Source organism: Sciurus vulgaris (assembly GCF_902686455.1).
Source record: "Sciurus vulgaris genome assembly, chromosome: 15".
NCBI classification, from domain to species: Eukaryota; Metazoa; Chordata; class Mammalia; order Rodentia; family Sciuridae; genus Sciurus; species Sciurus vulgaris.
In genome coordinates, this window is record NC_136476.1 from 32,356,569 (window position 1) to 32,383,608 (window position 27,040).

A 27,040-nucleotide genomic window follows, 5' to 3' on the forward strand; every position below is an offset into this window, starting at 1 on the left:
CCAGTTTTTCTCTAAGTTAGCCTCCATTAAAGAGACTTGCAAAAGGATACAGCAATGCCATTCTTTGCATTAATTTTTGAACATAAAATGGACTTTATGATTATTTTTGAGTAAATTCATAAATATTTAAAATATTTCTTAATTTTAATTTCTTTCAAGATAATTATTGGTGGATAAACCACATAAGCAATAACTCTTTGAAGTTCTTAATAATTTTTATGAATATAAACCATTCATAAGACCAAAATGTTTGAGAACTGATTCTTTAGAATATTAAATTTCAGTAGGAAGGGGGAGCAGTAAAAAAGAAAACCAGTATTCTCTGAGTGCTGGTATACCACTGGCCTATGCTTTAGACCTTTCAAATTCATGTTACTTAGTGTTATGGTTTGGATGTGAGGTGTCCCCCAAAAGCTCACACTCGAGAAAATGCAGGAAGGTTCAGAGGAGAAATGATTGTGTTGTAAGAGACTTAACCCAATCAGTGGGATATATATTTTATATCTGGAGAGTGGAGTGTCTCTCTTTCCCCTTCCTCATAATGTGAGCTGTTTCCCTCTGCCACATTCTTCTACCATTATACTCAGCCTCACCTCAAGCCCTGAGGAATGGAGTTGGCCTTCTATGGACTAAGACCTCTGAAATTGTGAGCACTCAAATAAACCTTTCCTCCTCTATAATTGTGCTGGTCATATCATTTAGTCACAGCAGCAAAAAGTTGACTGAAACACTTAGTTCCCATTTTTAAACTAAAGAGAAAAAAAAAGGCTCAGTGAGGGATATGTGTGTGCATGTATACATATTTGATTATATGTTTGTATTATTTATATAACATATAAAATATTGTCAGGAGCAGCAAATGAATTATGGGTCTTTGAACTGCCCAGAGACAGAGGCAACACCTCTCTTGGGAACTTTTCAGTGCAAAGGTGCCCATAAGATTACCCAGTTGCTATGGTGACACCCTGTTCAAAAAGGGATCTGGCCAGCCACAGAGTTGTTCAGTTCTTGACCTCAGGTTCGAACACCAGCTGCCCAGGGGAAGAAAATTATGGGCACAAGCTGATAAGTGTTAAATGAGCTGTTTTACCCTCAACTTTGGTGTATCTTGAAGAAACTCTCACAATAAATCCTTTTGATGTTTAGATCTACATAATAAATGAGCTGAGTTTGTTGGTAGTCAGTCTTCCCTCATCAGGGTTTGGCCAATCCAAACCCAGCTTTTTCTCTACTTCTGTATCTGTCTTCCCTTCATCCCCTCATCACCCAGTTTGGGAAACTGAGTAAATGGCCTTGCAGGATGAGGCGATATATAATGTATATTACAAACTATTTTATAATTATATTTGTGTGGGTGTGTATATACACACCCACACAAATATCTAAGTTGTGTCTGTCTTCAATTACCACTAGACTATATTATTGCTACAATGTAAGAACAGATATCACAAAAGCCCTTGATCACTAGGAAATCCTTATGTTTTGTTCATTATGCTGTTTAAGACAATAAAACAAAAACTAATAGAGGTCTATGATTAAGACCTGGACCCTGATTTTAGCCTACTTGGGTTTAATCATTAGCCCCACCACATAATCTCTCTGTGCCTCCATTTCCCCTACCTATAAAATGAGGAAAATCATGTTACCTTCTTTATAGCATTGTTACAATGATAAAACAGTTACCTATAGATAAGAATTGAACACATGTTAATTATGGTTTAACTGTGGTGCCGATGGAATAAGGCACCTTTTTAAGAGTCAGCAAGAGAAAAGCTGAAGGTTTCCAAAGAAACTTGAGCCATTTGGTTAATTTTTTTTGTTAAAAATTAGTTCTCTAGCAAAGAATGACAAATAGTCAAGGTACAGCAGTTTTCACTATTTAAGAATATTTATATATTCTTTAATTAAGAAACTATATTTTGACCTTGACAAAAGTATCCTGTACAGGTGTTCAAAGATGAACATGACATTGATTTTTGCCCCCAAAATAGTAAATGAACTTCAAACAAAAATTAGAAAAGAAAAATGCGATTCTAAAGCTTTGTTTTATGCTTGCTAACAAATGACAAGTGAAGCAAAGCCTATACAACACAGTGTAGGCATGTGTGTTTAAGCATATTTGCAGAATATCTTTTCTTTATTTAAATCTCAATGATTCTCTATTTTGTTAGTCAAGTCTCCATGGGAAAAAAAATTCAAAGAATATAGCTTGACCAAATGTAATATTCTTACCAATATATGCTAGAATTTTCTACGTCCAATGCATAGAAAGTATCAAAATTAAGTAAATTAAAATGCCAAGACAAATAGCATTTCAGAAATTGAAAATTTAGGCAAACAGTAGTTAGAATTTTTGCAGTGTTTTTCCTAGCAGTCCCACATTATTTCCAGAAGGCAAATAAAACTGACTCACATCTCATAATTTGGTTAGAAGAAAAATAAAATAAAACCTAGACAAGTGCAATCATATGGGAATGAATACATAACAATTCGTTATTTTGCCACATTGTCTCTTCATTCCACTGCTATCTTTACCAGTTTAGTTCCTTTACCTTTATAATCTAACATAATTATAAATGAAAAAAGGGTGAAAGTTATGGTTTATATTAAGACTGATTATAATTTGCAAGAAGAACTTAAGAGAAATGGAATATCTTAATGAATTTTAATAAGACCTTTACTTTAATTCCTCTTTAGTCATGCCATTAACTGTTTCTGTTTGTTTTTCTTTCCACCTTATTTTCTCCTTTACATAGAGAACAGAGATCTCAGAAATGGTGCAAATTAAAAGTTAAAAAGCACTGGCTTCAGGGTCACACAAATCTGAACTTTTCCCCCAAGTCTACCAGTGAATAATTATGTGGTTCTACTTAAGTTAAATAACCTCTCTAAGCCTGGATTTCCACACTGGACATACTGCCAATAAAAGCTACCTCATACAACTGATGGACTAGTTAAATGAGACAAAGTCCCATAAGTACTTTTTATTATTGTTGCTATAGCTTCAAATGTCAAACAATCTCAATTGTTCTTAAATTCTTGGATTAAAAAACTCATTTAGGTCATATCCAGTAAACTGCACATTTTCTTCTTTCTTCTCCAAAGACCATTTAACTTTGTCACAAAAATACCATACAATTAGCACCATTTGTTGTTTCAGACACACATGCATACCCAGTAGCAAGATGGTGTTGCATTTTAATCCAGCACTGTATAAAAAACTTGAACAGTGCTTTCTTGCCCAGGAAAAGACAAGAATTTTAGTCCATTCTATGACTCTATATTTACAAACTTTTAGTTAAAGGAACAAACATTTAAAAGCTGTTATTGTACCAAAAATAAAGTATTTGAAATTCCTACAGTAAATAAACTTTATTGTAAATGTAAAAACATAAGAATCGCTCCTTCTCTCTTAACTTCTCCTAGATAATTTACATTACAGACTCAGGAAATGTAGCTGGGCAGCTGCAAAGCTTTATCATAAAACTATTTCAGTGGTAAGACAGACCTCTGAATTTTCACAAGCAATATCCACTGGGAAGAATTCTATTCCATTTGCATTTTCACAAACAATATTCATTGTAAAGAATTCTATTTTCTTATTATTTCTGTTAATAGGATCAAGGTATATTTTCTTTCTTTCTGTCCCCTCTTCTCTCATCAACGCCAAGTCATAATTTAACCTAGACATTCTTGAGAGACAGTAGTCATTTCACCTTTACAGATGGCAAGCCTGCAGAGGAATCATCTTCATTTCAGTTTCAAATTAGAAACTATAGAGAGAGGGCCATGTTTTGTCATTTATTAAGTAATAAAATAAAGCTGGGGTATACAAGCATTTCTGATGTTTAAGACATGAGTCGCATTAAATAGCATCTTGCATATTACCAAAGTCAAAACAGTTAACAAAATGTTCATTTATCAAAATTTCTCATCTTTCCATCAATCTAAAAAATATTTAGAAATTATCAGAGCTGCTCATGCTGCTACTTAGAAGCCATATACCTCAACACTTTGACCATGAATTTGATTTATTCATCTTATAAATCTTTATCTACAGAGTATCCTCTTCAGTCATGCTTTGGGACAATGTATGTTCTACTTAACAACTCCTGCTTACCTCCGAAATTCAAATCTATCCCTCTGAATTACACAATATTTACCTATATCTTTAAGTTCTCTCAAATTTGCTCCTGTTTTAAGACAGAGACTCAGAAAAGACACACAAAACACACACACATACACACACACACACACACACACACACACACCTGTACACATTGTGCCCTTTAGCAGAAAAGTCATCACTAAATCAGAAGGTCATGCTGTATTCTCAATATTAGTAAGATGAAAGAAGCATTCCTTTAAAGAGCAATTCTCTTTTTTTGTATTGGGGGTTGAACCCAGTGGCACTCGATATAGTCCCAGCCCTTTTGATTTTTTTATTTTGAGACAGGGTCTCACTCAATGGTTCAGGCTGACCTTGAATTTGTGATCCTCCTGCCTCAGCCTCCCAGGTCACTGAGATTATAAGCATAACTACATGCCCAGCCAATTCATATATTTTATAATTCTAATCAAACATGTTACTTATCAAAATTCTTATACTTTTGTTATGTTTATTATCATAGTGGTAAAATGTAGGCAAATAAAAATAAAAAGATTGCTAAAATATTATATTTAATAGAAAGATCAAAAGATAAATGTGAATCTTTCCCAAAAGTTGAGTATAAAAGAAAATAAGGGCTGGGAATGTAGTTCTGTGGTAAGTCCTTGTGTAGAGTACTTGAATGTAAGGCCCAGGGCTTAAACCCTAGTACCATCATAAAAATAAACAATACCACCCAAAAAAAAAAAAAAAAAAAAACCTCCATAGGACATTCACAATCTGGCTCTACGGTTTCTATTCCTTCCAATATTCCACATATAATCTAATTGCTTTGATAATATGTATCTGTACACATTTTCATACCAGGGTTTCTCAACCTCAACACTTTATAAACCCAGTAATTCCTTGCTGTGAGAAGCTGTGCTGCTCACTGAAGGATATTTAGCAGCATCACTAACCTCTACCCACTATAATAATCCACACAATCCAACTGACTCCAGACATTGCCAAATACCTCTTGGTGAAGGAGAGTATAAAAATCACCCTCACTGGAGGACAACTGCTTGATACCCTTATAAACACTGCTCCCTTTACCTGAAATAATTTCCCCACATCTGGAGAAAATTCCTACTCATTTTGCAAGACCTATCTTAAGTCAAAGTTCAGTAAGTCTTTCTGCTTCCACTACTTACCTTTTATTTTTCTATGTTCTGTTTTCCCCTTTAGATAGTTAGAACCTCCATTTTATTACTCGTTGAGGTTTTATGGATTTTAAGTGTTCAACAAAAGCTTACTAATAAATCAATGTGAACCTTTTGTAAAAGTGTCCAGGTAATAACCCTCCCATTGTCAGGAAAACATCTTGTTCACTCAATGGTGCCTCACGATGAACATAATCCTTGTTCTCATTTTGTTGTTTATTTATTTGCCTTTGCTCTCAGGAAACTGAAATTAAATGATTTACTTGGTTTTAGCAATCCTAGGTCTTTGGTAGATCTAGTTCTATGATATTTTTATTTAGCTTTATTTAAGTTTACCTTTGAATCACCCATTACTTTGTTCCACAGTCTTTTCTTTGGAATGCAAACAGATAATACTTATAAACATACAGAAATGTTCAGCAAAAATGTTTACCATGAAGACTGCATTTCAAGAAAAAAATGGGGGAAAAGTATATAACTACTCTAATCAATATTGAACAGTAATTTCCAACTTTGATTCTATGTTAACCTACCATCTTTTCAGTTATTTCAGGAGATGTCATAAATTTCCAAAGAAAAAGTCTGGCTAAATTTGTGTGCCTATACATTATAGGTCTAGATGAAAAGTATATAAGTCAATACTCTTTGGAAGGAAGGTAAATGAGTTAGAATCCTGTAGATATTAAATAACAACAAAACAATCAAATGTCACAGGCCAAAGATTCTGGAGATCAGTGACAAGGAGAGATCTTCTGAATATTCTGTGCCCCGAGGCTTATTCCTCCTACAATCAGCTTTTGCAACTTGAATTATCCACATCATTTCTCCTGTCTTAGAATTGGTCTCTGTTGTCATCATTTTAAAAATAACCTTAGCAGTGCTGATTTCTAAGTACTGATCCTAAATTTCTACTGAAAATAATTTTAATTCAGTTTTCCAACAAATTACTTAAAGTAAGAAGATTATTTTAGTGCCTGTGGTCAGTTCATAAGGCAAGAAAATTAATTAATCAGGAAAACAGCAACACCTATACTGGACTGGAGAAACTTCATAGAATAAATATGCAAATCCAAAATCCTCAAGGCTGACACGTTTCTATTATTAAACTGCTAACATGTTTATTTCCCCCACAATAGCTGGATTTTCGTCATGAATACGCATTAAGCCCCATAGTTATTAGCTGTGATGACTAGGTGACAGTGAGGACACTACTTGAGAATTTGCATTTGACAGATCATTGACACTCAGTCACAGTTCTCTTTTTTCTCTTCACTTAAACAGGAATCATGCAGTAGGAAATGAACTGGAGCTATTAGCAATTATTCAGGTTTAATAGCACACATCTTTTAGCTGGCGGATAGAACAATACACAATGTGGCAGAGTTAAACAGAGGCATCAATTATATTCTCAGACCTGTTAATATTTTTGACAATATTTAAATAGCACGTCCCTTCAGGGCATGGCTTTTTTGCCCTCTCAGTTACACACCTGTCAAGTGTTTAATTTGCCAAAGGGAAATAGTTTGATTTCTAAGGGTGGTCTTAATACGGAAGCAGCAAATTGGAAAAATTAAACATTACTGAACAGAAGTAATGAGAAGGATCTGAGGGAAAAAAAATTGTAGGCTTAATTCAACATGGCATGTCAGCATCTGTCATTAATGCAACAATATGATCATGTTCTCCAATACGCTACATATACCTCAGGCTTTTCAATTATTTAACTACCTTTGCTTCTCTAAAAGACAGGAGGATGGATGATGAAGGGGAAGAAATGGAGAGGTCAAATTTTCCAGTGATGGTAAAAAGATGGAAATAGTAACTTGCCCCTGTTGTGCATATAAAAAGTATGCATACGAAAATATAATTTACATGTAAGGTAATAAGTAAAAGCTAGCCATTGGTCAGATTTGGGTAGCCACTGACAGAAAAGCAAGAAACAAATTTTGTTCCTTAGGTACATTAGTTATTAAATTATAAATTTTAACAAATTAGCAGTTGATAAATCTAACTGGATGAAGTTAGAATTTTATACTTCAATTTTATTATACAAAAATAATAATTTTTAAATTTTACTCTAGTCACATAAAAAATACTGGTAAGGAAACAAAACTGAATTAGTAAAAAAATGGAGATTAAAGTGAGAAGTCACAAAAACTCTGAGGAATTATCAAAATGAAACTCTTGACATTTAGGGATTAAAGTCCTCCCCTTGATAAGAAAAGATACAAGACAAGCACAAGCTGCAAAACCTAAAAAGGGAAAAGTCTAAACCCAGGGACTCAAGAAAACTGAATTCTAGTTTTGGCTCTACCCTTAAAAACAAGTCACTTAGCCTTTCCAAGCTAGTGCTTTCCTTGATCCCCTTCACTGTTAGCGTTTTCCTCTACATGAAGAGTGACCAAGGAGAAAAAATCCAAAGACATGTAAGATATGCCTACTTAGTCTTAAGTAAGTAGATCATTAATAAAACTGCAAGATCATACTATATACTTAGTCACAGAATGTGAGGCTCCATAATTATGCTCAATAGATTTCCAAGTAGTTTTCGTGTGAGCCACATAGGACTCAAATAGTATTAGAGTCATACCCTACTTTCATTTGAAAACAATAAATCAAGCTCAGCAAGTAGGCCCATAGTCCCTTTCATCAGACACTGGAGGCACAAAGGCTTTCCCTTTCATAAGACTGGCTAGCAGGGAAATATCAAGTTATCTCACTGTACTAGTAGTGTACTTGCTAATGCTCCATTTATTTCAACTTTCCTCCCATTTTAATCACATTTTCACGCAACACAATAAACAGAAGATATTTGTTCAACCTCTCTATATTCTGAAAAACCAGATGATTATTCCCATCATAATTATAGTTACATTCAAGATAATGGTTTCTCTGTAAGCTTGCCAATCTGTTCTGAAAATCGGTATTGAAAACCAATATCTCCATAACTTGCAAAGGCGACAAACACACTACATATAACAAAAACACCTTTTTAAATTCATGATCATGACTTTTAAAACTATTACATAGAAATTCACCATAGGAAAATACTGATGATTATTCTTGATTTATTTTAGAGGGGCTATAAATACACATGTAGGTTAAGATGTTAACATGACATTAAATTCCTTTTCTCTTACTACTGCTCTTTCTTTTGCACTTTGCACAATTTGAGGGATTTTTTGTTCTTGTTTTCTGACATTTTTGTGGTGCTGGGGATTGAACCCAGGTTCCTACCACTGAGCTACACTGCAGCCCTATTTTGGAATTTTTAATTGGAGCTATGATTTCACTGCATTATGAAATTAGTTTTCAAGATTAATTTTTAACCTTTTAAGGCAGAATATTTGCTAGAAAATCATCCACAACCATTAAATTAATTCTAAAAACATGAGAAGAATGAGAACTTGAAAGCATAATTAGATTAACTTCAAACCTTGTGAGGAACAAACTGTTTTAGATATATTTTTTAAAACCCTGAGAATAGTGATTAAATTAAGTAAGTTCAAAGAACATCTGACTTTAGTTTTCACTCTGTCACTATGATATGTTTCGATTTTAGAATAAATGCTCCAACTTTTAATGCTCATATTTTTTACAGTAAAAATGGTTACATTTAGAAGTTCTAATGTTTATCACCATCTGATGCTGTCATAGAAGCAATTGCTACTTACACTCTTTGAAGAAGTGAGAATTGCAATTCCTCTAACTGATGACAATGTAATTATTCCTTTTACTGTCAAAATAGAGGTGATTTCCCTTCCTTACACACATGATTACACATGCAAAATCCAGGCTTATCTGAAATCTTGTAAGTGTACTCAAGTCTGAATCTGAATGAGCACAATCACATGAACAATGAGCATTAGTGCTGATGGAAACCAAGTCTACAGCCATCTACCCCAACATACTTTTATTATCCCCTTCTCCTGTAAGAACTCATTCTTCAGCATACACACAGCTTTCAACACAATGTCATATCATCTACAATATAGAGCAACAACCACTGCAAAAATAACTAGGAGGAAAAAAGTCATGGTGAATTTGAATGTCTTATTTGGAGGTTTAAATGACTTCATTAAGTATTCATTAACACATTTGAAAATCAGCCTTCAGAAAAAAACAAGCTTTTCACAAGATCTATGCCATGCGTGAAAGCCTCAATGATATCCTACCTGGTCTTTCAGCTGCTGTACAGAAGTCTGAAGGTTCAGAATCTGACTGAAGAGTGGGCTCTGCAGGACTGACTTGAGAAGGCTGAGTTTGTCTTCGTTCGCTACATCTCCACGTTCTCGTAGCTTGACTTGCAAGCGCTCTGCAGCCTGCAGGGCCCGATTTTTGTCTATTCCAAAGAATAGCATTAGTAAATAACAGGATTTAAAACATGCATATCAAACCTATGAGAACCCCACCCCATGCTTGTAGAAATTCTCAAACTATTCCTCTTAAGTACACAAAATTGTCTCTTTTTGAGTAAAAAGTTTAACAGAAGTACAACATTTTAATGGAGTACAAAAGAACAAAAAACACAAGATTGGGTGCTTTTTAATATTTTGAATATTTTCTTTCAAAATTAAATAGCAAATTACACAGTATTTTTACATATGCTTCAAACCAACCTAATTGGTTTCCAGATAAAAGGGAAAGAGTGTAACATATTATTGTAAATGTGCCCCAGGAACCTTGAAGTCTCCTACAAGAAGTTTCTTTGAAAGCACGAAACTGGTTATATTGTGTGCTAAATACAGCTAGTCACAGAAATCAATTCAGATGATGACTAGCTGAATTCCAATGCGAGATGTTTCAACTCTTTTATAAAATCACATGATTTTTTAATAAAAACCAAATGATCTGTGATCTTGAAAATGCAGATATCTGCTTTCTATAAAAATATATGTAAATTTTTATTTACATGTAAGAAAAATTAGCAATTGGTTAATGAGTGGATATGATTAATGTTAAATGGTAAATCACAATATCCAAGTATAACAATTTCACATATTAAGAAGCAAAGCAGTCTACAATTGAGAATTTACTTAAAAATACATCAGAATAACACATATTATTTCAAAAACATTACTTTTTAAGAGTTGAAATATCTTCCCCCAAAATTAAATAGAATATTTACATATGCTTCAAACTAATCCAATTCAAATAATTAAATACCTCATAAATCAGGCACAAAGTTAAAAAAAAAAAAAGTGAATATTTGGACTAAGTATGTCCTAATAGTCCTTATAGCTTACATACCTGCATCTACCAGATAGTGAATTTCTACCACAATAGCTGAAAACACCTCTTTGAAGTCACACATACACACACATACACTTATACACGTACTTATAATTTAAGCCAATTTTTTGTTTTAAATAGCAGTTGTGCTCAGATATATGCCCTAATACCTTTGGGTTGATAACATCTGTTAAAATACATTTGCCATGTCACAGTAATGAAAAAGAGTGGCAATCATTACTAGAGATACTTTATTTAGCTTCGAATTTGGAATTACACAGAAATTGGCCTATTAAAACATGAAATGACATTGATCATAATTTTACAAGAACACAAATTGAAATAAAGTAATATTTACTCAAGCAGAAATTTTCAAACAAATAATGATAAATATGCACAAAAAATTTTTTATCTAGGTCATCTCCCATGGTAACTTGGAATGCAAATATATTAATTCTTATAGCAATTATTAGGTGTGCAACTCAGTAATAGCCAACAGAACAAAGCCTAGAAATTAATGATTTACATGATTCTGTATTTCCCCTTTCCTTTCCTTTCCACTTTTATGTAGGCTAGTAGTCTTTATGGTGTATGACTTCAGCATAAAATGAGTGATAGAGATGTACATCTATGCATTTTTATATAGGACTAGGAACAAAAGCTACACAATCACAAAAGCAGCGTCTGTTCTGCCATCAACTCTCCTCCTACTCTCATAACATGAAGCTGTCTAGGCACCAACCATGATCATCGAGGTGCCAGAGTTAAATCTCACTACCTTCAAAGTTAAACTCAAAAAGTTATTTGGAATAGGTGAAGGACTGGCATGTCCAATGATGGCAGGTTCGTACCACACCTGATATACTTATAAACTAATGTATAAAGTAGTTTCTCTAAACAGTGATCAACACATAAACGTGGGAAATTTGGATATTTCAAACCTAAATTGTCTTATGTGGAAATTAAATTGCCTTCAATGAAGTTACCAGCCAGAGTTTGCAACTCTTCTCCTTGTCAAGTAAAAGTAAGAGCTCAGTCAGGCACGGTGGCACACGCCTATAATCCCAGCTACTCAGGACGCTGAGGTAGAAGGGATCACAATTCACCACCACAATGGGCAACTTAGCAAAACCATATCTCAAAATAATTTCATTTTTAAAAAGGGTTGGGGATATAGATCAGTGGTAGAGTGCTGAGTTCAATGCCTAGTAAAACACACACACACACAAACATACAAACACAAGCAAGAGCTCAGTGGCATTTCAGTCATAAATACAAGAATAATGGTCATCTTTTAATATTAGAAATACTGTTAAATTTTCTCCTGCCATTCAGAAACAAATATTAACTATAACTAGGTTCATGAATTAGAATTGGGTATACATTAAGTTTTATTAAAACCCATAATTGGTAGAATGTCACGTTTATTTTTATGTACAAATTATGTGTTTTTTGTAACACTTCACGTGAGACTGACCAAATTCAGAAATTATTAGCCTGGCACAATGTTAGTGGGTAACAACCTTTAAAATCTAAGTTACCACAGATAGAATCCTGCTCTGTAGAACATATTATACTCAAAGATCCCAAAGGAAGGAGTTTCCAACTTTGAAAAATGCAGACAAAAAGGAATAAGTCTTACCTATGGTTTCCAACATTTCTTTCAAAGTTCTTCTCTAAAAAGATTTTAAACAGCAACTAAAATGGAACTCTGAGAAAAAAAAAAAAAAACATAAAATGCATGGGTTATGTTTTCTCAGAACTCTAATTTTCTTCTAAAACTAAACACTCTAAATAGCAGTTGATACCATTATAATTCTTCTGACCATTAAAATCTTATTGATATAACTTCACGTAATTCTCATTATAGGCAAAAAAAAAAAAAGTGAGCACTCTAGAACTTACTCAAAATGATACGTGTTCACCCATGATAACTGTATAATAAATAAAAAAGCATATTGTTTTAAATAAGATGATAGAAGTTTCCAAAATATTTCCTGAAGAGCTTCTCAGCACAGACAACTGTAATCTTGGATTAATTTACAGATCCTTAACCACAGAATAAGGAGCTTACTTGAGTCTGCTTATGAAATTCTCTAGGCAAAAATGTAAAAGAATTTGTGATCTTACCCTCAAATGCTCACAGCCTTAACTGGGGAGACAATACACATATCAAATTAGACATGAACTCTGACACCAAAGCAGTATAGGCAACACTATACTGCTTTAATACATTAAAATGAATTTAAAACTGAAAAAAAAAAGAGTATCACGTTAAATTTTTCAAAGGTTTTGAAACTATCCTTCTAACTATAATGTTGTCCTCTTTCCATTTAAAAATATTTTCTCAATTCTTTCTTCATCCCACACAGATCTCATCTTTCTCTGACAACACTTATACACTTTGAAGTCCTGGGTACAGATCTGCACAGCCAACATCCACATCACTAACCATGGTCAACCACTACTGTACAATTCTGCACAACTGTCTCCAGAGCTACAATTACCCTTTGCCTCACAGGAAATCCTGAGTTAACCAAGAAGTCAGTCTTCTCAGAGAAGGAATCTCTCACCATATACCCTCATTCTTCATCTGGAAGGTGAGATAAGCCATTTCTCAGAAAGACCAAGTTGCCCTCTGTTACCTCTTTAAGAGAAAAGGACACTTGGCAAAAAGTAGATGTAGATGAGCATATGCACAGAACATCAATGCCTGCAATTTGCTCTGTGTAATAACAGAGAATAGTACTTACTGACTTCCTTATTCCAAAATAGAACACACTACTGAAAACATCAACTCCATTCCAAATAGTCAAACAGCTCAACTACTGCATTTGTTTTAAAACTACCCTGGTATCAAGGAAAGGTCACAGGCTCTGACCTAGAATTGAAATTTAAATAACAGTGTAGCCTCCAGCAAATGGGCTAATATCTCAACCTTAGTTTCCTAGAATATAAACTTACTCACTCTTGTGACAAATGAGATAAATATATATGCAGCTTACAACAAAACTCCTAACTATAAAATACACATTCAGGATTAACGTTCAATCTATATAGGTTGGTATTCCAATGTCAGACATAGTAAAGATTCATGAGGCACCATACAGAGAACTTAAAGATAAACCTGTGGTACTTTTTTTGTTAATTGTGTGATATCTTTTATTTAATTTTTGAATTGCAGATAGACATAATACCTTTATTTATTTTTACGTGGTGCTAAGGATTAAACCCAGTGCCTTACACATGCTAGACAAGTGTGCTACCACTGAGCTACAACCCTAGCCCCTCTGTGGTACTTTAAATTCTTAGTTACAAGGAAACTACAATACTCCTTTAAAAAATATCATAATAGTAGGTACCCTCTGAAAAAATTAACTTCTAATAAATTAAAACATAAAATTAAAGAGAACCCCAAGTATACCAAGGTGTATCTGTCTAGTTAAATAGAGGAACCATGAAAGCAAAGAAGAAGCATGAATAAGTTTGTCCTTGTAAAGTTACTTATCTTTTCTGGCTCAATCTACTTACAAATAATTAATATTAATAAATTTTAGAAGGAAAAAAATCACATAGATTAATGCTTGGTATGCACAATAAAACAGCTCTATCCACTTTACCCTATGAAAAATTTAACTCAGAAAGACAGGCAGTATTCATAATACGGGGGAAAGGTAAGCTATAAGTTTAAAGGGCCACTGATTTGTGAAGAATCTGCAGAGAAAGTTGAGCAGGAATCTCCCAACACAGAAAAACACTGTCATCCAAAGTTCACCAACAAGTCAGCAATGCCGTTACTTAACCCCGAACACACACACACACACGAAACACTTGTCATAAAAGTTTAAAAAAAAAAAAAAAAAAGTCACTCCTGTTGCAAGTTACTGACAGCGAGAGCTGAACTTACTATAAATTTCAGAGATAAAAAGTAATAGTTTCATAGCTTCTCTGTTCTAGTCTAATGTCCCTAAAATAAAACTGTAGCTTTTTTGAAGTTTCTAGGGGATTTCACTATTTACAACCATGCCAAAGAGATGAGTTTAAAGGAAAAAAAAAAAAGTTTTTCTTACAACCCTTAAACCTTATCCCCAAAACTCAGTAAATTCAGTTCTAATTATACATAAACCATTTGTAATTGCAGAACTTTTGAGCTAGATCAGATCTACTCCCTTCAAACTGCAAACTCATTTTCATCCACCCTTTCACCACCACCTTACCATCTCCCTTCCCTTTTTACCCATTTCAATGCTACATGAAAAAACGAAGTACCCAGGTGATAATAATAGCAGTCATGGCCACAGGGCAAGTCTTATAGGAGACTCAACAACAGATCAGAAGCAGCCCAGGTTTTTCCTGGTCAATTCATACTAGCAGTGACAATGCTGAATCAGGGAGGCAGTAAAGAGACAGACAGATATAGAGATTAAACAGGAAATCTACACTAACTCAGGGGCAGAAGCAGAAATAGTAACAGCAAACAGAGCACCTACAACATACTAGGCACTAACTGAAGCATGTTATCCAAGTAAGTCCTTTAATATACACACAATCCACTCACTTTACAGAGGCAAAAAAGACTTAAGTAACTTGCCCAAGTCACACTAGTAAGTAATGAAATCAGGGTTTGAATACAGGCAGGATCCAGAGCCCACAATTAACTTCTACAATATGCTGCTCTTCAATAGGAAAAGGAATTTACCTTACCACATTTCTCCCCTTTGCAAGTTCAAAATTGCCATGCAGACCTTGCCCTACACAAGGTGAAAGCAGAGGAAGAAATAAGGACCCAAGTGTAAAGTATATTTACATGGTGTAAATATATTGTCAATTTTTTAAAAAAGATACAGTATAATACATAATATTGCTACAACTTTTATAATATAAGGGAAATTCTTTTTCTAGAAAAATTTCTAGGCACATGTTTGTTTTTAAAAGCATAATAGGTACATGTTTATAAACTATTTTTGCAAGTTTTGTGGATAATAGTAAGCTATGGTAGGGCCAGAGGACACTGAAAAAAATTTATTTTGCACTGCATTCTTTTTCAATTTTTATCTTAATATAGAATAGCTCAGATTTAGCAAATAAAAATACATGATACCTAGTTAAATTTGAGTTTCAGATAAATGAATAATTTTTCAGTGAATAACCTGTGAAGTACTTGGGACATACTTATATAAAAAACTAACTTGTCATTTATTTGAAATTCATTTGTTATTTTTGTTGTTGTTGTTGTTGTGTTGCTATTGGGAATTGAACCCAGGATGCTCTAACACTGAGCTATCCCCAACCCTTTTTATTTTTATGTAGAGAAAGAGTCTTTCTAAGTTGCCAAGGTTGACCTCAGAACTTGTAAACCTCCTCCCTCAGCCTCCCAAATAGCTGGGACTACAGGTGTGCACCATAGTGCCCAGGTTTAATTCAACTTTAATTGGGCATTTGCTATTTCATCTAACAAGTCTATAATGTATGTATTTGCTTAGAAAAATTAAATTTAAGACATCACTTTAATTTAAGGCCTAAGAGCTTCCTGTCGAGCTTAAATATAATGACAGCATTGCCAAATCCTTAATAAATCTGAAGATGTTACCTGTGATCATATGATTACCCAACAACCGGTTGATAACATTAGTAGCAAGGGACAGAACTCAAACTGAATATTTTCTTTTTTTGAGGAAAAGAAACAAAGTAATTGGCTAAATCATTTTTAATTTCCAACAAGTTGTACTGGTAACATGTAGGCACAGCTTTTATGTGGTAGAGAATCAGTATTTGAAACAACACAAATCTGTCCAATGCAGATTTCATGGCAACTAACAAATGAAATATGTTTTGTGCTAAAAATAACTCTATGAAGAGAAACTGTCCCAAATGCATACAATTTTCTAGTTAACCTAAACAATTCTGACTGAAAAAAGGAATACAAAATTTAAAAAGCTAGTCGCAATGGTTTGTGACTTGTCAAAGTTGGCCCAGCATCTGTTATTGCATTAAATTTAGAATTTGTCTCATTTACAGAAGCCTCAGCACTACCTGAAGTTAGCAGACAAAAGCGAGATTGTAGTCGTTTACAAGTAGTTTGTTATTAATTCAACTGGTAATGACAGCAATATTTACACCTTCCGTCATAATTTCTGCTTTGGATGACACCACTGAACTAATGCTCTGAAAGGGAAGAAACATCACAGTATCCACCAATAACATGTTGTCATCAACAGAAAACATCAGTCTTTTCTTAGCATCTGTTCTTTTGAACTTCTCCCTCATTCTTACAGGCTTTGATCAAAAAAGCTTTCCTGAGCACAATTTTTATTTTCAAGCTGATGTTTCTAAATCTTTCCAAATTCTCGCAGTAAGAATAAAATTTATTAATTCAATTTTGTTCCCCCAAAATCAAAGAAAATTAAGTACCAAGGAACTTTAGCTTATCAACATACTTCACATATTGATATTCTTTTTTTATTGATATTCTTATTCTCCATTTATAAAGCCATAAGAAAAATTACTTGCCCAAAGTAAAAAGGCTGAGGGGTTTATTAGGTTAGAACTCAACTTCTGTTATTTACTGACTCACCACACACACAAGCTGCCTACATGATGGCAAGTTATCAGGTGGCAGAATTAGAGAAATGAGGTCACAGTCTGGGATCCCAATATAAGTGAATGGGGAAAAAAAAAAAGTAAGAAGACAATTAAAATACAGAAACACACAAAACAAGGAACCCAAAACACGACACTGAGGAATCAGGGAAAACTTCCTGGAGTCCTAAAGAACAGGCAGGAGTTAGGACAGAAGTTGTGAGACGGACCTTTTGAGCACTGCAAAATTTCTTACACCTGGACTGGGACTCCCAAGAAAAGGGAAAGGAAGAGGTAACAAGGCTGGTGCATTCCACCTTTGATTGAGATACTCCACGTCCAATAAAAATCTGAGCGCTTACTGGCAAATACAACTTTAATAGGAACACTGAAATAATTAAGAATTCTGAAGGGGAAATAAGTTATATCAGAAACACCAAACAAAGCATAAGTCCAGGGTCAAAAAGCATGGGATCAAACTGACAGTGTCCATTACATAAATGGAACCACAGTACTGTCACCAATATTCACAAATAATGAAAATATTTCTGGCTTAAAAACTCACTTATAGGAAGACTAAAATGCTCTCACTCCAAACACCATTAGAAAAATGAGCCAAATGTACATATTAAAAATATATAGTACAGTTAACATAATAAAATTATACAGACTCTATATAATTGACATACCAGGTGAAAAAAAAATGGAACAAAAAATACTCAAGAAGTCTAAAAATGAGAACAAAGAAAAAAGAAAAAGTGTAGTAAACAAGAAACACAAAATAAGGGGGCTAAAATAAATCAAGACATCCACATTTAATATAACTATGAATGGGTTAGAGTCACTAAAGAAGTGATGGGAATCCAGATTTTGAAGATAAAATTGAGAGTAAGAGAATAAATATAGTTTGATACAATTTATCTCTATTTTAAATGTATGAATAATAATATATGTTACATAGAAATACACATATTTGCTTTCATCTTACTTAAGGATGGATTAAAAGGACACTTTCTGAAATCACAGCAGAAGTTACTTTTAGAGATGAACAGATGCAAGGGGTAGCCTCAAAACAGAGACATATCAAAAGGGGGAACTTAGTGTCCTCTATTTTTTTTAAGGAAGCAATATTTTCGTAACGTTTTAGAACATACTCATAAAAAGTAATTGGGTTCAAATATTTACTGACCATGAGGTGCAATAACTCCAATTTGCTTAAAAAAAAAAAAAAAAAAAAGTGGGAATGGACAGGGAAATGCTTTTAGAGTAGAGAAGAAACCACGCTGGCTATGAACCAATGGCTAGTAAAACTGAATGAATATAAGATCACTGTACTCTTCTGCTTGCTTTTATGTACATTTGCAATTTTTCATAATAAAAAATTAGAAAAGTAAGCTATTGGCAGTAAATATGTGGAAAATGTTATCAATATCTGGTTGTGGAAAAAGATAAAAACAGAGATGACTTTTTTCTTTAAAATTCACAGTATTTTTAAAAATCCTCCATATCATCTTTCCTCACCATAAAATGATTTCACTTTAAACTACTAAATTACTTGAGAATTTTTTTACCCCTGGGAAATGGTCCAGCAAAAATAATCTTTTCAAGCTAGCTTACTTCACTCCAGCAAAAAACTAAAGGAAATACAAAAAGATTTCCTCAAAAATTAGTATCCCATAAAGACCCATTTTCAGTTTTACTTTATTTTGATTTTCTGGTGGTTACTCTGCTTCTAGTTTCCAAGCTTTTTAGGGAAGAGCCTTAGAAGCAGAAAAGCCTTAGAAGCAGATGCTTATGGCCTTTGCCAACTCCATGTCAGAGAGCAGTCGGGCAGAAATGATCACAACTGTTGCTGTTCTGTTTTTGGATGCATATACAATCCAAACCAAAACCCCACCTTCAGGAATAGTGGGTAAACCCAGGAGTACAAAAATATAAATCTTTTTCAATTAAAAAAAATTCATATTATCTTTCATGTATATTCAAAAGGCAATTCAACCCAATGAACAGTCATATGTAAAATAATACTACAATAAGATGGGACATATTAATACACCATTATATAAACATAGATAAATCACAATCAGTACTTTGACCCTGAATCCAATTTAAAGAAGTTTGGTAAAAATAGTATTATCTCATTTCTGTTCTTAGGAATTTTCTAATGAGAGGAAAAAAAAACTATCTAAAAGGAAAAAGTACATAAAATATAGAAATTAAAACATTTTACAAGTAGGTATACTTACATAACAAATGTATCTATACTAATAAACATGCTCATTAAATTTGCTTTGGTTTTGAAAATTACTTTTTTTTAAGATGGCTGGCCTAAGGTGAAATATTCTTTATTCCTTCAAAAGGATGTATATTCTTTCCTTAATTGTAGATTACAAAAAACACATTGATAATAGTTTTATAACGCCATTTTACCAGTTCATATCCGCTTCCAAAATTATACCCTTAAATTATTCTTTGTGATTTTCTGAGTTAAGTTCCTATGTGTTGCTTATACTCAATTGTAAGGTCAATTTTAAAGTTGAAAGGAATCTCAAGCATGTAGCTTACAGCTACACAAGTTAGAGCTCATTGAGGCTGGATTTCATAAATCAGTGGTATGTATGAGATTAGAATCTCAGGCGGCTGCTATTTCTACACTATAACTTGTCTTTTTAAAAAATATATTAGATAATCAATTCTATTTATAGTCCACTATATGATATTTATGTCTCTCACCTCCACCTGTTTCAAGAGTCCATAATTGTTTAGAGTCCAAAATACATTTTGAAACTATGAATTTCACACCTTTTCTCTGGGCCCTCATTTTCACATATTTTCCATCCATAAAGTTCTTTCTGAGAACATCCCTAAGGGGCAATGCCCTTCCCTCCAAATTATTAACTCCCACCAATCACAGTGACTCAGGGAAAAGATTTAGGAGCTTCTGATAAAGAGCTTCTTCTGGGTTCTCACTCCCTAGTTAAACTGAAAGGAATTTAAGTTGTTAAGCAGTTTGCCCCCACTTGCTACCACATTTTCAGTGCTAAGGGTCAAGATGCAACATGCCAGGAATATCTCTTGGACAGAACCAGGCACAGGGATTCCTCCAAGAGCTGTACTACTAGCACTTGTAGGTGAACAACATGCCAATGCCAAATTGCAGAGGCAGCTAGTTGCCCAAGAAGTACTCATTCCAGCCACAATGTTTTCTGGGGGGAAACCTAAAACATGCAGAAGGATTAACTATGTGGCATAGAATTCCCAGGTGTAATTCCTACACTGGCAACAAATTCTCTAGAGAAATTATTTCAGGCTCCTGCCTTTTCCCTGCCTGCAATGAGGCAATTCCCTAGTGAGCCTGGGCAGACTGTGTCCTTCCTGCTTCTAAAAAGCAAGGATACTCGAAGAGTCCCCATGGGACCCAGAAACTCAGTTGGCAACTGATCTGTGTTAGAACTTAACTGCAGTAGGAGGGGATAGATGGTACCAAGATGTCTGTTATTTCTCAGCTGCCCACTTAGGGAAGGATTTTGAGTTGGTAAGATCTTAATGACAATACTTCAGCAGAATAACTGGCACTGTCAGTTATAACCAAGTGATTCCTCAGTGGAAAGCCCTAAAGTTTGGTGAGTAGAGACACACTTTCTAATACCCATAAAACTGTGGATTTTTTTTCGGAAGGGGGGTGTTGAGGGGGTGGGGTACAGAAAATTAAACCTAGGGGTACTTTACCACTAAGCTATATCCGAGTCCTTTTCTATTTTGAGCCAGGGTCTCACTAAATTGGTCTAGAACTTGGGATCCTTCTGCCTCAGCCTCCAGTTCACTGGGATTAGAAAGAACCACTGAGCCTGGATCCCTTTCTTTAAGTAACTCTACTTCCACCATTTCCCTATTATTGTTCCAAATTATTTCCTCCATCCTGGCATCTTTCCTACAAAAATTATAAAGAGTATCATCTATCATGTGAGCTACTTAGTTATTACTGAGTTATAAGTACTATACATAATTAGATATTTTTATCCTTCCCCATCAATCAGTGCCTTCAAAATTCAGTTTGTGGCTTCCATGATTTCCCTTTGCTGAGTCTGGATAGAAATAAAGACAAAGTTTACAAACTTTACTCAAGAAATGGCAGTCTCAAATTTCTGATCAGAAGTCCTCTGGGACAGATATTGGAGTAATACTTAATTGTTGCTGTTTTTCTCTGCTGTAACTGGGTTTGTGCTAACTAGTGGCTTGCATGCCCTCTTGGTTGAGTTCCAGCTCTGTGCACAAATGTACCCTGCAGGTACTATGAAGGATTTGTGAGTGATCACACTCTTGCTTTGATGCCATTCTTCACAACACTTTTCATGGAGCAATTCAGAACCCTCGAATACAGCTGGCAGAAGAAATTTTGGAATTATCAATGATTAATTATTGAAATAAATAAGAATGTTGTGTATAAAAATTATTCACGAACACATAGCTTGTTAACACCAGATTTTACAAATATGTAAATGGAGGATCAAAGAGATTACTTTCTCAAGGTCATCTAACTCAGACTTTTTATTAAGCAATCATATTTCTACCTGTTATGGGGGGTTGGTTGTTTTGTTTTGTTTCATTTTGTTTATACCAGGGATTGAACCCAGAGGCACTTAACCACTAAGCCACATCCACAGTCCTTTTGATTTTGAGACAGGGTCATGCAACCCTCCTGCCTCAGTCTCTGGAGATGTTAGGATTACAGGCATGTGCCATTGCACCCAGCCTCTATAGCTATTTTTGCAGGACGTACTGAAAAGTCTATATGATAAAACATCAGCAATGATTTGAACAGCTTTAGCCAAAAGTAGTATCATTCAGCTGCAGGAGGATTTGAGAACCAAGAGAGAAGCGGGAAGAAGGAAATAAATATGGAGGAGGATTAAAAGCTAATCAATCAGATTAGACATCTACTCTGACTAGATTCCTTAAGTAACAAACTATTTAATTTTTCATAGTGTTTTGCTGATTTAAAAAAAGCAACTTTATTCCTTAGACACAAATCTGCCACCTAATACTCCCTCAGAGATGCAGAACTTTCCAAATATGTTTTCATCACTGGAATGTCAAAAATGTAGGCTTCGTTGTAATCTACAAATTGAAGCAATGATCTGTTATTTGGGGCTTTTAAGATGCTATTCACTAACAACAGGTAATAAAACTGCATTTAAGAATTAGTTGCTATTACCTCTACTATAATAATGATTCTTCCTAAGAACAAAATGTTTTCCACAAGTGGGTTTTAACATAAAAATTGGCATTGTTTTTACTGTTTGAAATGAACCACTTATGAAATAGTTTTCATATACCCTGTTTTCTTATGCAGAACATGTACTTTTACACATATGCATTTTTATTGTTTGTTCTATTTAATTATACATGACAACAGAATGTATTTTGATTCATTGTACACAAATGGAGTACAACTTTTCATTTCTCTGGTTGTAAACAATGTAAAGTCATGCCATTCCTATAATCATACATGTACCTAGGGTAATGATATGTCTCAATCCACCATCTTTCCTTCCCCCATCTCGTCCCCTGCCCTCATTTCCCTCTACACAATCCAAAGTTCCTCCATTCTTCCCTTACCCACTCCCACTCAGTTATGTATCAGCATTCATATGCATTTTGATTCTCCCACTTTTAGATAAGAAAACTGAGGCTCAGAAAGACAGTGTTTTCCTCTATATACATGATGCTTGTAAGTAAAAGAGCTAACTTTTAAACCCAATCCAAGACTGAATAACATCAAAGGCAAGTACCTCTGTACCAAATCACAGTTCACAGATCTAATAATAATAATGCAGGAAGGAAAACAGTTATTTACCTCCAGATGAAGTAGCTCAAGGCAGCTATGCTTTCAGAGTTCTCAAGTTACTTTATAAAGTTCTCTTGAATAAACACTATCATTTTACTAGTAAGATCACAGATAAGTTGCTTCATAAAAAATGCCTGGAAGTAATAAGCACACAAAAGCTATTGCTACTGCTATTATTATTATTTTTTTTTTTTTTTTACTGTCTACATATTGGTCTATTTTGCCATTTCTGTTATCACTCTATATCATCTTATTTAATTAGTAACTCCTTATTACAAATCAAAATTGATCATTTCTGGGATGGCAATTATAAACTATACCACTTTTTACCTATGCAGTACAGTTTTATAACACCTTTCCCATAACTGAAAAATTTTTTGTACAAATAAGGGTCCCAAGAATCATTCCCCAAAATACTTCAAAAGAACAGAAATGAACCTGACAATTGCAAACTACAAAACTCAGTTTAGTCAAAGTATTGACACTTGAAAGTATTAAGTTATCTACTAAAGAAGACAGACAGAAAGAGAATAGGTGTTTTGTTTTGGGGGTATTTTTTGTTCTTTGGTTTTTATTATTGTTGTTCGTTTGATACTGGTGACTGAACCTGGGGGAACTTAACCACTGAGCTACATCTCTAGCCCTTTTTATTTTTCATTCTGAGACAGGGTCTTGCTAAGTTGCTTAGGACCTCCCTAAATTGCTGAGGCTGGCCTTGAATTTGTGACACTCCTGGTCAGTCTTCTGAGTCTCTGGGATTACAGGCATGTACCACCACACCCTGCAAAACAGGTCTGATATATGCAAAGACACAGATAAATAGGAGAGGAAAGAAAGAAGAGACGAGGGAGGAAGTCACAAGAAAGAGGAGATACAAAGATGAAGCAACAGGGAGATGATTGAAGAAGCCCTCAAAAAATTCCTTAGCATTCACCAGACCAAAAGGAGGTAGAGGTAGGTGTTACTGACTAAGGTTATAGATGCAGATTTGCAGGAGGAACTGAGTATTTCCCCCTACCAAAGCAAAATCTGATATCAAAGGAAGAATGTAATTCTATTTTCTTTCTCTAATCAAGTGGTAAAACATGTTAAGAGCCATTAAATATGACTCAATTTCCTTGTATTAATTTGTCAACAGTATTAGCATTAGTTAACAGGCATTGCTCCTAGTTTTAGAAAATCAGAATAAAAAAAGTAAAACTATGGAAACATATTGATATATTTTACGTATATTGACATATACAGATATTGATATACATACAGATATTGATATATTTTACATATCTAAAAAAACTACTGCATTATTTTAGCAAGTCATAACCGACCACTTTTTCCTAGATATAAGTTGTAGGAAGATTTGGCATGAAGACAGAGAGTCCTTCTATTCTTCTTCAAATGAATATTTTCTATTTGTGTGTATGTGTATGTACAAATGCACAAAGTGCTGGGGATAGAACACAGGTTTATGCATGCTAAGTGAGCACTCTATCACTAAGCTACAACCTCAGCCCGCAAACATTTTCATACCTAATTTTATGTCATAAGTTTGTTACTTAAGAAGAACATCCAAATTCTATAAATTTCAGGTTCCCAAAAATCTTTATCTGCCTCTGTAACTAAAATGTATATGTCAAAGAAGAATAAAGACAGGTACCTAACTTCTCAGTTCAACCGAATGAAAATGGTTAGCCTTGCAATGTGTGCTAGGAACCCAATACCATCAGCAGGAGGCAGAAGAATTTGAAGAGATGTGACACATGAAACCCAATATTGAAGGACGCACACGACAGAAGAGCATGAGGGAAAGCCAGAAGTGGAAAAGGCAGTTCGTGCTGAGGGAAGGGTATCTGTTAAGGCTATGAAACCATAAAGAACCAGAGAATTAAATGACAGTGGGGCTGCAGTTCTAAGTGCAGTAATGAAAGAAGCTAGGAAAGCAATGCTTCCATGACCTGCCTGGGACTTCACCCACAGGCATGGTACATATACAGACATTGGGGAGAAGCATTGGGAGGATTTAAAAACTTATTTTTTGGAAAACAATTCTGGCAACAGTGTAAATAACTCAACAGAGAGAAAGGAGAAAAAGGCACCACAACCAGATGTTAATCTATTAACAAAGTGCCCAAGAGAAAAAAACATTGAGATCCTAGATTAAGACAATAGCAGGTGAAAGAGGAAACATGGGTCAAGACAGGTGCATTCATTAGAGGGAACCAAAAGGACTTAATGACCACTAGATGAGAGCTTGGGGCCAGGAGAAGCAGTGAGTGACAGCAACAGAGGCTAACTCTCTTCATGTTTGAATCTGGGGCACTAGAAATACTGGGTCATTGTTAGTTGAAAGAACAGTAGGAAGAAAAAATGTTACATCTTTTTAGAGAAAGGGGTGAAAATTTGCTCCTTTTGGACATATTAAGTTTGAAATGCTTCTAGAAAATAGAAAATAAAAAGAATTTAAATTACACAAATATAGGCATTTTTGTTTTGTTGTTTACCTGTTCTCTCATGGATATATATATCTTCAGCACCAAAAATAGTAGCTGTTCCAGAATGGGCACTCAATAACACATATGAATCCATTACACATGCGGATCCAAGCAGACAGGCCCTGAAGGATCAACGTAGGGAATCACTGGTCTCTAAGTTATTGCTAAAGATAAAAGAGGTCACTCAAGAAGGTACAGTTTAAAAATCAAAGGAACTGAGATTAGAACTCCAAGAAACATGAATATTTAAAAATATAATGTGACATACAAAAATTATTTTGATGGCAAAAATCTGTTAGAAATCTGTTAGAAATAATAAAGCTCCTTCACAATTGATCATACTGAATCAAGTACAATACTCATTAAAGTTCTCACTACAGTCAAATATCAGGAAAGTCACAGTGTTACTATTTATTTAGCTAAAACTAAATAAGTCTCATTTGATATTAGTTTGGTTCTCATATCTACTAAAAAACAAATTAGGAAAAAAATAACCTTAATAAGGTCAAACTAAATCTAAGAGAAGATCAAAATACCTAAATAAAATTCAATCATTTGTGAGGTAAATTTAAAAATTCCCATGAGATCAAAAACAACCCTGCAAGCTCCAGAACCAAATAAAGTCTACACATTATGGAACAGAATACATCTTTAAAAGAATAAAATAAAATTTGCTATATGCCTCTCTCATTCACTTCTGTACTAACCTAAAATTTACCTACAAATCTTCTGTTAATTGAATATGCACATACCCAAGAAGAAAATAAAATTCTCCACAATAAAAGTATTGTTTTCCATAATCTGCACTATGGAATTGCTAGAGAAAAACCTGTATTCCTCTGATAACAAAGAGATGTTACTGTCTAAATCTGTGGATAAGCCTGTCAGTCAGTGGTAGCCTACATTGCAGAGAATTCTCTGTGGAAAATCAGCAAAGGATGGCAATGTATATCTTGCTGGCAAGATTCCAAGTAGTTCAGATAAGGGAAATGTGCATAAGGAAATACAAATTAATATGAATTTGAACATGAACCTTAGCCATATAAGATAAAAAAGCACGGACCAATTCAATCCCCTAATTACTAATTCACAGATAATGTAACAGGGTACCCTATTTAGCTAGCATATGTAATTCTGTGGGACTCCTTAGGGTCATCGCAGGACAACTGGTATTTTGTCACTGAAAATAGTTCAAAAGGTCTCATTCTCTTTCTATAAATAGGTCTGTTTCCTTCTTAATTGACTCATCTATTTAACTATATTCACTAACTGTGTTTCACTATGGTACTCAGAGGACTAAATGTCTGTAAGATCATAACCAACTTCAGCTTTCATAACAACAGAGAACGAGTATGCCTGAAATTATGATGTTCTGCTATTGCTGTCTGCTACAATTTCAATTAAGTGATCAGAAAACACAAACATGGGGGCTGCAGATATAGCACAGTTGGTAGAGTGCTTGCCTAGCATGCACAAGGCCCTGGGTTCAATCCCCAGCACCAAAAAAAAAAAAAAAAAAAAGAAAACATAGACATGAACATTAAAAATGACCCCAAAAGCCTGAATGTTCCAGTCAGCATAA

The 27,040-nt window shown here is 34.3% G+C and overlaps 1 protein-coding gene across 12 annotated transcripts in view; it reads right to left on the reverse strand.

Moving 5' to 3' along the window:
* Positions 1-27,040, reverse strand: part of MPDZ (multiple PDZ domain crumbs cell polarity complex component) — a 166,405-nt gene that overhangs the window by 130,514 nt on the left and 8,851 nt on the right. For 11 of the 12 annotated variants that reach the window (XM_079113123.1, XM_079113118.1, XM_079113120.1 and 8 more), the window contains exons 2-3: positions 12,185-12,253; positions 9,486-9,652 (exon numbers count right to left, since the gene is read on the reverse strand). In XM_079113123.1, the coding sequence (XP_078969249.1) occupies positions 9,486-9,652; positions 12,185-12,200 (183 nt within the window). In that variant the 5' untranslated portion in view covers positions 12,201-12,253. Of the gene's footprint in view, positions 1-9,485; positions 9,653-12,184; positions 12,254-25,467; positions 26,873-27,040 lie in introns of those variants that run through there. The other variant, XM_079113121.1, reaches the window with a different exon arrangement.